The 10,709-nt window shown below is 38.1% G+C and overlaps 1 protein-coding gene across 1 annotated transcript; it reads right to left on the bottom strand.

Annotated features, from left to right (window-relative positions):
• Positions 1-153: 153 nt before the first annotated feature.
• LOC133524926 (uncharacterized) lies at positions 154-9,305 on the bottom strand. Its single transcript, XM_061861082.1, has 5 exons — positions 9,086-9,305; positions 8,089-8,255; positions 5,359-5,530; positions 3,293-3,388; positions 154-325 (listed from the first exon to the last, which is right to left on the bottom strand). The coding sequence occupies exons 1-5, from the start codon at positions 9,128-9,130 to the stop codon at positions 179-181; spliced, it is 627 nt and encodes a 208-aa protein (XP_061717066.1). The 5' UTR covers positions 9,131-9,305; the 3' UTR covers positions 154-178.
• Between the last annotated feature and the right edge of the window lie 1,404 nt (positions 9,306-10,709).

Below are 10,709 nucleotides of genomic sequence, written 5' to 3'. Positions count from 1 at the left end.
AAATAGTATTAATATAGTAATAGGATAATATAACGAACGATGACGAACTTAAGAGGGGGCTCCCGCAAAAAGAAAAAGTCAACTTCAATTGTATAGCAGCGGCTATGTGTGTGTCACTCTTAAATACTTTAAATAGTCGTCTTATTTAAACGATTTATGTGTAAAATAAAGTATTTATTTATCCAAGGTTTTTAATTAGCTCCTTGAAGAAGCGAACGTCGTGTTTGTCTTTCATATGGCTCATGTCCTCGTCGTCCAGGAGTTCGGGTGCGGGCGTGCGGGTCGGAGGCCTCTTGTCGGGCAGGCTGCTGACGAACAGCAGGATCTACACACATACATAAATACACGTAGAGTCCTATGCTTACTCTGCAGTGCAGAGTAGGGTTTCTGGTTTCTCGACCTTTTTATTTCTCGAGGCACGGTAATTCACGACCAGGATTTCTCGATTGTAGTAGGCTAATAGGAAAATATCGGGATAATTGGATTTATCAATAGTAATTTAGTTTTGTAATATTTGTTATTACATGGCCCTATAATTGTTTTTTTATTTAGCAACAGAAAGAAGATAAGCGATCTTAACGTGTATTTTATTAAAAGACACTTTTGAAAATAAGGGCGGCAAAAATGTTACAATTATAAATCATATACGATCATTTACATTAGTTTGCTTTTATAAGTAATAGGTACTAATGTTTTTAAAAGTTTTTCAATAAAAAGACACGTCAAAATTGTTTACCTTTTTCTAATGAAAAAAAAAAACGAAGTATAAGTTATAAACCTAAATTGAGACAAATTCTCTAGACATTTGAATGTAGTTAAAGTAACTAGTTCAAAACATGAAAATCGGTTGAAGCTACCGATAGGGACGGATCAAAGGCAGTTTTTATTTGGTTGGTTAATTAATAAATGTTTTAAGTACCTGAAAATGTGAAAAAAATATATATTTCGCATTTATTTAACTGCCTAATGAAATACACTATAGACACATCACATGTTATACGTATGTTTTCTTTTTACTTATCACAACGGATTTATTTCTCGAGTTCTCGAGGCATTGACAATTTTTTCCCGCCTCGACGAAAGACAAATTTTTCGAGATTTCTCGCCTCGAGAATTCTCGAGCAGAAACCCTAGTGCAGAGTAAGCATTCTGCATTGACTTTGACAAACAAAATGTAATAGTATCATTCATCAGTGTTGGCCGAAACGTTAATGCAACGCTACGACAACGAAACGCTGTCTCTCTCTCTCTATGCAATATAGAAAAGTGATAGAGATACATCGTTTCGTTATCGTAGCGTAAACGATTGTCACCTTGGCTATGGTTTCATAGATTTGACATTTCAAGATGACACATCAACACTTTGTAATTACAAAAATTCGTGCAGAGTTAGGTTAGGTTAGAATCCATATTATCATCATTTCACGATTGCATGCTTTCTTAATATGCCTAGGCGGATTAAAGTACGAGATTCTGCGTGATTAGCGTCCTTACTTTAACAGCATTCGTCATCGTTCTTGGCTCTGTGGAATGTGGATACAACTACGTAAGACGACTTAGGCCCTCAACACACGGGGCGTCAGCGTAAGCATATCGCCAAAACGTTACGAGTATGAGACGCGTAGAGTTCCGGACACCAAGCGTCGTGTACGCTTCGCGTAAGCGTAATCGTTTTATAAGTGAAATCTCATTCGTTGAAATCATGGCGTCACTAGCGTCAGAGGTCTGCGGCGGATGTACCAACGATATTACTTTCTCGTCAGACGAAGATTTTGTATTGTTTGATTATATGCATTGTAAGAAGTTTTTTTTTTACGCCTGTATTACGCTACGCCTGTCGTAATGACGACAGAAAGCTCTTACTCTACGCTACGATGACGTTTCAGGTGTGGACTTCTTTGAACTTCTACGCGCGTATTACGATACGCTTACGCGTCTCTTACGCTTACACGCCGTGTGCTGAGGGCCTTAGTGTTCTTGGCGTCCAAAGAGTAATTTGTATTGTATTGTATTGTATTCGGGCGATTTTTCCGCAACTCGACGACTTGCGCCTATTTTGCGTGATATGTTGGGGGTGGGCTAGTCCTGCCAGCCCAGCTCCTCGAGGAATCCTATCAAACCTTTGATGTTGAGTAGGACCTCGGGGAGGTCTCTCGGAGATCCGAGATGTTTAGCCCTGTATGGAGTCACTCCGCTGCATTCCAGCACCACGTGAGAGGCTGTTTCTTCTGTCTCCATGCAACCTCGGCATAGGGGACTGTCTGTGACACCTGTTGTGAAAAGATGTTTGTTAAATAGTCCATGACCTGTTATGACACTGGTTACCATACTCAGTCGGACCTTCCCTAGTTGCAGGAGCGCCCTTGTGAGTTTTCCGTTGATGCCAGGCATGGCTTCTTTTGCCTGTCTGCATCCAGTCTGGTTCAGCCAGTGTTCTGTGTGTAGTTTCCCTGTACGTGCCAGCAGCATTGAGCGTACCTTGCTAAATGGTATCGGAAGAATCGGTTCCGGACCAATCGCCCCCGCATTCGATCCTTGCCTGGCAAGCTCGTCCGCAGCATCGTTACCTCGGGATCCACTGTGTCCCTTGATCCATTGTAGGGTGATCTTGTTATTATGACATACCTCCATTAGTCGTTCGTGGCATTCGTGTATAAGTTTGGATGTAACTATATGGCTATTTAGAGCCATTAAGACTGCTCTACTGTCGGAGAGTATGCGGATGGAGGATCCTACTACCTTCCTTGCAGTGATGGCAGCCGCCGCGTTTATGATGCCCATGCACTCAGCTTGGAATACCGAGTTATGGGCTCCTAGCGGAGTGGTGATTGACATGTTCAGGTCTTCTGAGAAGGTTCCAGAGCCCGATCCGCTGTCTGTTTTGGACCCATCAGTGAAGATTCTCAGCTCCCGGGGATTGAGTCCTTCCTGATTGTCGTCCTCATATAACTGTATTTTGTACCTTTTATCGAAGATAGCTTGTTTGTGAATCCGGTCCGTGCCTGACCTAAGCACTGGAAATTCGTCATACACCTTTTCCAGGCATTTTGTGTGAAGAGCTCCTGTGATGTTAGACCATATCTTGAGGGTTCGCAACCTTACCGCTGAGAGACTGGCCTCTTGTTGTATGTGTAGGTGCAGCGGTGGAAGGTTTAGCATGACCTCCATGGCTGCAGTCGGGGTAGACCTCGTGCAGCCAGTGGTGGCCGCGCATGCGAGCCTTTGAAGTCAAGTCCAAAGAGTAATCAATCGAAATGAAAGGAGTAGGCTATTATCTCGTAGTAGTTCTTACCTTGTGGCTAAGATCGCGTAGGCTCTGGAGGTTTTTCAGGGCAATCCTTTTTTCGAAGGGAGGGTATGTGTCAAACTCTTCCAATGACTGCTGGAACTAAAACACTACAATTATATAATGGTGTTTGACATTGATAATTATGAACGCGGCCGGCAAAACGACCCACTTTGTCGCTTGCCATAAGGACGAGATATAAAATAAATAAATAAATATTTGGGACAATCTTACACGAATCGGAAATGTTTTTTGTTAATGAAAAGAAAAGGTATAAAGATAAAGGTCTAATTATATTTTATTTATTTTTTCACATTTTCCTTCATAATTTTTTTTTTCTCTATGCACAAAAAATAAATAATGTTTTTGAGTGTACAATTTGAGCTCTTTCAAATGATGCCCCACTTGACCTAATCACTAGACTTTGAAATTTTGCCCCCTCTTCACATTGGGCATTTTCCATAGTTAATAAGAAAATGCTTTCAGTGTGTCTGGGTTAGCGGTGTTCATAACTATTCCAAATTTCAAATCGATAACTTAAGTGGATCTTGAGATATTTAGCGATGTGACAGACAAACAGACAGACATACGGAAGGAGTCACACAATAAGGGTTCCTTTTGTACCTTTTTGGTACGGAACCCTAAGAAGGCTTGTTCTCTCATACAAAGTTTGTCTTGTTGGTGCAAAGGACTATTAAAATTAATAGCGATTTAAAACAACACCCAGAGGTGCATATCAATTTTAATAAAGGAGAAGTTAGCAACAATGTTTAAATTCAGTTTCCTGTTACTCGTATGTCATGTCATATAATGAATATGTGCGTCAGTATAAAGGTCTTTTATATTTGTATTTTCCTGCATGTGATATAAAAATAAAATTGTAATCACGAATTATTAGGCAACGTGTATGTACACATTTTAAGTCTGTAGCGTCCCTATACCGCTACAGGAATATGATGGGGTCAGCACTGCCACGTAGAAAGTAGTCTCACAATTTATGATCACAGGCAATCTAATTTTCAAATGCCAAAGCTACAGTGGATCATCATCATCTTAGCTGAAAAACGTCTACTGCTTGACAAAGGCCTAATTGGAAAGACGCCACTGCTGGACAAGGTTACAGTGAATATATTATATTCATTTTCCTAATCATTTTAAAACTACTTATTCTAAGAACAAATACCTATTGCAAGCATTTGGCGTCATAACATAGATAATAAAATAGGCGTGAGTATATCTGCGAAGAAATTCAAAGGTGTATGTGAAGCCCCAATCCGCATTGGGCCAGCGTGGGGACTATAGCCCAAGCCCTCTCGCGCATAAGTGCCAGCAGTGGGGCGTATATAGGCTGAATTATTATTATTATTACTGCTGCGTAGAAGACCATTGTTCGTTTCTCTTTCATGTTTTACTTTTGACTCTCAATTGCTCAAAGGTTAACTGGAAGAGATCCCTTATAGGGATAAGTTGGCCTTTGTACATTGTCAACATTATTATTTTTTTATTTTATTGTATCTTTACCTGTCCCTTATCTACAATAAAGTGTTTACATAAATACATACATACATGCCATTTTATCGGATCTAGAAAGTATTTAGCGTCCTTATACCTGCAAAATATACCATAGGCATCATCACTGGCACATAGAAAGCAGCCTCACGATGTACGATGTCGACGCTTTCTGGTATTCAATTGTCGAAACTTTTCTTCCTAATCTAAATCACCTTATTATTTATTTTACATAACACACTTATTGTGTAATATAACTAAATTGTGTGTGATAGCTAGTAATAATTTATGTTTGTAATTGTTATTTGTAATTTTATTTAATTTTATATTATTTTATTTGTAATATATCTGAAATAAAAGTTTTTTTTATTTATATACTCATACATACCCGTTCTAGCAAGCATTTAGCGCCCTTATATCGCTACAAAGAATACGATGGGGGTAAGTACTGCCACGTAGAATGCAACCGCGCTGTCCCCCAAGTCCATGCTCTGAGATAACAGCCTCTGGAGGAGCGCTGCATTTTAGTGCACGCAGTAAAATAAATAGTTTTTGGTACATACCCGTTCAAGCAAGCATTTGGCGTCCCTATAGCGCTGCAGAAACACAATAGGCGTGAGCACTGCTGCGTAAAAGGCGACCTCTCGGTCCACCGAATCTATGCTTTCCGACAATTTGTTGATTGTGACCCGGTACCGTTGGAGGAGCACAGTATTTTGGCGCTCGCGGTCAAAACTGCAAAATTACAGTTTAAATTAACGTCCAGAATAGGCTGTAATTAGTCCGTCAGTTATATTTTTGTCAATTAAACAAAAAAAAGATGAAAATATAGCTCTGAGCTAGTACAGCATGACATCATGCCGTGCTACACTCCACGACAGGGGTGGCTTTTGTTGGAAATCTATAAAATAAAACATATGTTAACGGCACCAATCATGGAACATTCATAAGAAAATTTGGAGTACTTTTTATATTTTACCGACATCTGTAAAATTTCTGCCACTTTATGCTTTAAAAGTTGAATGTCCAATTCGTCCTTTATGTTTTCTATGTAATTAATGGAAGCTACAGCTGGTTTCAATATTATTAACCAATTAAACCGATGGTTTTTTGCTCCAGTCATGGAATATATGGCGCCATTAATTTTCAAACTAACAAATATCAATGAAAAATTAAACTCAAACAGCTCCTTGGCTCTTGTTTATGGTAAAATGTTGCCAGCGATTGAAAACTGAAGGTAAATACTTGTTTACAGGATTTGTCTATATCATCCCATTACTGGTGCCTGTTCCATTATAGGGGTGTTTACTATATACAACATTCATTGATGGCTAATTAATTTTATTAAACTAAAATGTTTCGAATGTGCTAATAGTCGCAAACGAAAACTCTATATACAGTTTTAGGCATTAAAAAGTTTTAAATAAAGTTTCTAAAGCACGATCGCCAATTAAGTTTTTAAGTTAATTTACCTACCTATTAAGCTAATTTGTTTATGTGATGAATTTGTTTTAATTGTTTTTACGTAGAATCGAACGAGGATGAAGATTATTAAAGTCTTTTTTTTTAATCACGCATACGCTCGCCCGTCCAAATATTATCGAGTGCAAAGAAAACATCACGCCTGACTAAATTGTGTAACAAAGGCATTAAAATGCAATTTCCTATTAAATTTCGGCTTGATGAAACGCAAATATCCGACGGTAAATTCAGGCAGTGTTTGTGCACCGTGATTACACCTTTTAAGCTCTACATTAATTTACTGCGGGTAAAAATATTTGGAATACCTAACAATTAATGGTTTTCTAGTAAGTTTTTTCTTGCAAGCCGGTAAGTACTAAGCCTACTGTTTTGCAAGAAGGGACCGTGTGAGTAATAGTATACGGTACAAAATAGCTTCAGTCTCGCCCCGATTTGATTTATTTTATCCCCTAACGGCAGTTAGACAGAATTTTAGTTTCATTAAGGGGTGTACCGAAAAAAACTGCAATTGAAGAAACTGATGCGATTTAGAGGACAGTAAGGTTTTTAGAAACTACAATAAAAAGCGACTTTTATTTAGATAATTTTCAGTTTTTTTTATTATATTTTTTTCTGTGGGAGTGAAGGGCAGCTTCTTCCTAGCACATTCTGTGGCAGCTTTTTACTGGACCCATTTTTCATATTTGCCTGCATCAGCCAATCACCTGCTGATATTGTTAATGTTTTTTGGCTGTTTCATTCTTCTCTTTTAATATACTTTTGATTTGAGTCCAATCATAGTTGAGACTCTTACTCTGCTCTTAGTAAATTACCAAATGCGATTTTTGTACGAAGGAAATTGTATGTATTTCGACTTGTCCTAGAAGTTCGTACGAAGATCTGAACTGACTTTTGTCGTAGTTCGCTCCACTTTAGCCGCCTATGTAACCCAGTCTTTAGGATAAATATGACAGGCATGCTTCGTTTTCACAAATTCTATTAACAATCTTTCTGATAGGCCTGGCTTACTTGTTCCTAGAAGTCTGCCGCTTTGAGGCCTCTGTTCAAGAGACAACATACTAAATTAGTTATTTATTATGAAGAGCGATGCGATGAAGAATGATGCGAGAAAGTTCGAGGTAATTTTAAATGTTTCGAAATCATGCATATAGGATGTCAGTAATTTTCGTGTTATTTGGAAAAGACCAATTTTCAGTGATCTCTTCTGTTTACCGTTGTAATGTCGCACAGCGTAAAACTAGAATAATTTATATTGGCATATATAATATAATAATAAGAGTTATTAACGCGATAAGAAAGTTGTATTCATCTTGCTTAGAAACAAAATTACAGTCGTTTGAAATATACAGTACAGGCGGTACAGGCCTTAGTAACGCGATAATGACGGAACGTTCAAATTACCGGTGTAATATTCCAAGTATGCTTGTCAATTTCAGTACCTAAATAATATTGTTTTTGTATCACGCTTTTGAGGACTTCCGTATGATTTTGGTGCTTTGATTTGTCATCTCAGTGACGTAGACTATTATGATATCTGAGATTGTTTTTCAATTACTCCTTATTTGTATTATATTTATAAATACTTAAATACATAGAAAACACCCGTGACTCGGGAACAAATATCCATGCTCATCACACGAATAAATGCCTTTACCGGGATTTGTACCCGGGACCATCGGCTTCATAGGCAGGGTCACTACCTACTAGGCTACACAGGTCGTTAAACTCTTACTACACCCCAAACCCAATTGTCAGGGCATAATTTATAAATGTTCGGCAATCGGGTAAAAATAAAAAATGACGCCACTTACTACGGCAATACGGCACAGATCCGCCTGACAACGTCTCTAGGCGTGGGTTTGATCTGATTGCATCGTGATGGCGGTTCCACTGTGCTGCTTGTCTTGACCTTCCATCCTCTAGGCAGTTCTCTTGGCAGCAGTTCGTGGTCCAGGTCTTGGCTTGAGTTTGGTGTATACTGAAATAGTGCTTGAGATTAAATTTATATTACAACTTTTTTTCGAAAATTTCATTTTTGATACAAGCGTTTATAGCTGACTGTACCTGCTTCACTTTCCACAGACAAGTAATGCTCATCGAGTCAATTCTAACAACCCCAAACACAATTCGGTTGCGTTATTTTATCACAGAGTTTCTATCGCCACCTCCTGTCTCCATCATCAGATCAACTCCATGGTACCATAATATTGCATTGTCACCCGACTTAAATTTTCTGTTCCATCGAAAACCAGGAAATTGTACAACGTCTAGATTTGCTATTAAACGACTTAGTTTGTTTACATGTGGGTAGTGATATTCCCCTGAATAATCTGATCCACGTCCATCTGTCCCCGCCGGGTACAAATGGGAATAGGTGCATTTATATGAATCGTTTCCATTGGTCCTCACCTCATGTATGGCAGCAGTCACGTGGGGCGGGAGCCAGTGTAACCGTAACGGACGGTTACAGTTTACGGTTCAATTTGTAATGGTTGATGGTCAATATTAACGTTTCGGCTAACACTGGCGAGGACAAACAACATGCAAATACACGGGGGAATATACGGGGTGGATGAAACAGAAAAATAATAATATTCGTCGGTCTTGATTTAATTTTTGATGTGGGTTTATAATAATATAATGATGACATAGCTGTGTGACCTACAAATATAAGTTTTTGCTTCCACTTTCAGATGGATTACCTGATCCAAAAATATACCCAGTCGTTTAAATCGTACTGTTACTTGCATAGACTCTTCCATGCTAAATCAGTAACTAATTCTCGAAGTACTTAATCCACAAACTTACCATTAGAGCTAACCAAAATATGACGTGGTATAATTTTGGTCCCATCTCTATGTACCCATTTTGGTCTCAACTACTCACATAATTGTTATTAGATTTTGAGATCATGTAGGTACTCTTATTAAATTGAGGTATTGAATTACAGACTTATTAAAATCGTAATAAACTAATTATAATAAGAAGTGTTTCACTTTCATGATTTTCTGTCGTCATATTGACAGCGAAAAGGTGGAGGTGGTCAACGAGTTATTCGGTTAGGAAAAAGTATCTATGGAAAATAAATCTTATGAGAAAGTGATTTCTGTAAACGATAAAAATTATAATAAAATATAAGTATTATTTTACAAAGTTAACTTTCCGATATATCCGGAAGGTACGAGCTCAATTACAAATAAACCGTCGGTAAAAGTATCGTGATAGGGTGAAAACTTCTTGAGACGTCTTTGTGGTAAAAACTACTTTTGTTAATAGGGAATATTACGCGAAACTTTGCGTAGGGGGCGCCACTACTACAATCCATCACAATCTGTGGGTCTACTGCAAAACAACAAAATCGTTATCTAACCTCTCTATCACTCTTGCGTATTCGAGCGATAAAGAGGCAGATAACTAAATTTCGATATAAGCGTTTCTAAGTAGGCCTTTTGTAAACAAACCGCCTTGATGCATCAATGTCGTGTTTTATTATATGTCAAAACTTGTCAAAAAACAGTTTAAGGCACAGTATGTATAAGTTACTCTATGGTTTACGACGAGGGCTAGTGCTGCTCTCTGGCGGCAGAACATTGCAGTAATACTCCCTATAGGTTACTGTCATATGTTTATTCGTTATTTATAAGTTCATTAGCAGTAAATTCTAAATGTTCTGATTAAGAAAACTATTATAGTAGGTGCTAGAACTGCACATAATCATTCGATAGATATCGGCCGTGTCGCCTTCGACACCGATATATCGGCGCCAGTCAGCTACGACTCGGTGTGTTTATTATTTGTGGTGCATTGTTTGTTATGTGATGGTTATGATAGCGCAAAGTGCGGTAGTAATAAATTCTACGAATGCAGTTTAGCCTGAAGATCCCATAGTTTGTGCTACTTGAAGGTAGGTTTTGTAGTAGATTACCACTTTTATGGTATATTTTAATTTATCGTATACTTTAATTATGAATAACACTGGGTACGTTGAAAAAAATGGCATGCGATTTTAGATAATTACTGGCTAAGTAGGATCTACGAATTCAATCCTTCGACAAAATGCCGCAACGTAGGTACGGTCAGCATCAAAAATCAAATATCTGCTGATCAAACAACGCGTCAAAAGCTACCATTCTGTAATTCCTAGTTGCGATTTTCCCATACAAACGCTCTCGACTGTTTCCTCCCTGGATTTTTAACCTAGAACAATGATTTTTTCAAATAGATCAATATCATCAATATTTGTGCCGCAATGTTTTGCTTTTTTGGATTATTTTATTTTGAAGAAACTTACAGTGCCTCAAAAAACGCAAAAACGGCTCAATTGAACTGGCTGCAAAAAAGGCGCAGTATACAAATATGACAATAAATATCCAAAAAATCAAAACATAGCGGCATAGATTATTTCTTTCTCTTGCAGTTTCCAAAATTTTAT

This window comes from Cydia pomonella, chromosome 14 (genome assembly GCF_033807575.1).
Source record: "Cydia pomonella isolate Wapato2018A chromosome 14, ilCydPomo1, whole genome shotgun sequence".
In the NCBI taxonomy this organism is placed as follows: domain Eukaryota; kingdom Metazoa; phylum Arthropoda; class Insecta; order Lepidoptera; family Tortricidae; genus Cydia; species Cydia pomonella.
This window is presented reverse-complemented; position numbering and strand designations above follow the sequence as displayed.

Excerpts from the sequence above, each read along its gene's own strand:
- LOC133524926 (XM_061861082.1), bottom strand. The coding sequence starts at position 9,130 with ATGGGACCAAAATTATACCACGTCATATTTTGGTTAGCTCTAATG. Across the intron at positions 8,256-9,085 it reads TATTTTGGTTAGCTCTAATG|TATACACCAAACTCAAGCCA; the intron begins GTAAGTTTGTGG and ends GCACTATTTCAG. Across the intron at positions 3,389-5,358 it reads CCAAATGCTTGCTTGAACGG|TTCCAGCAGTCATTGGAAGA; the intron begins GTATGTACCAAA and ends GTAGTGTTTTAG.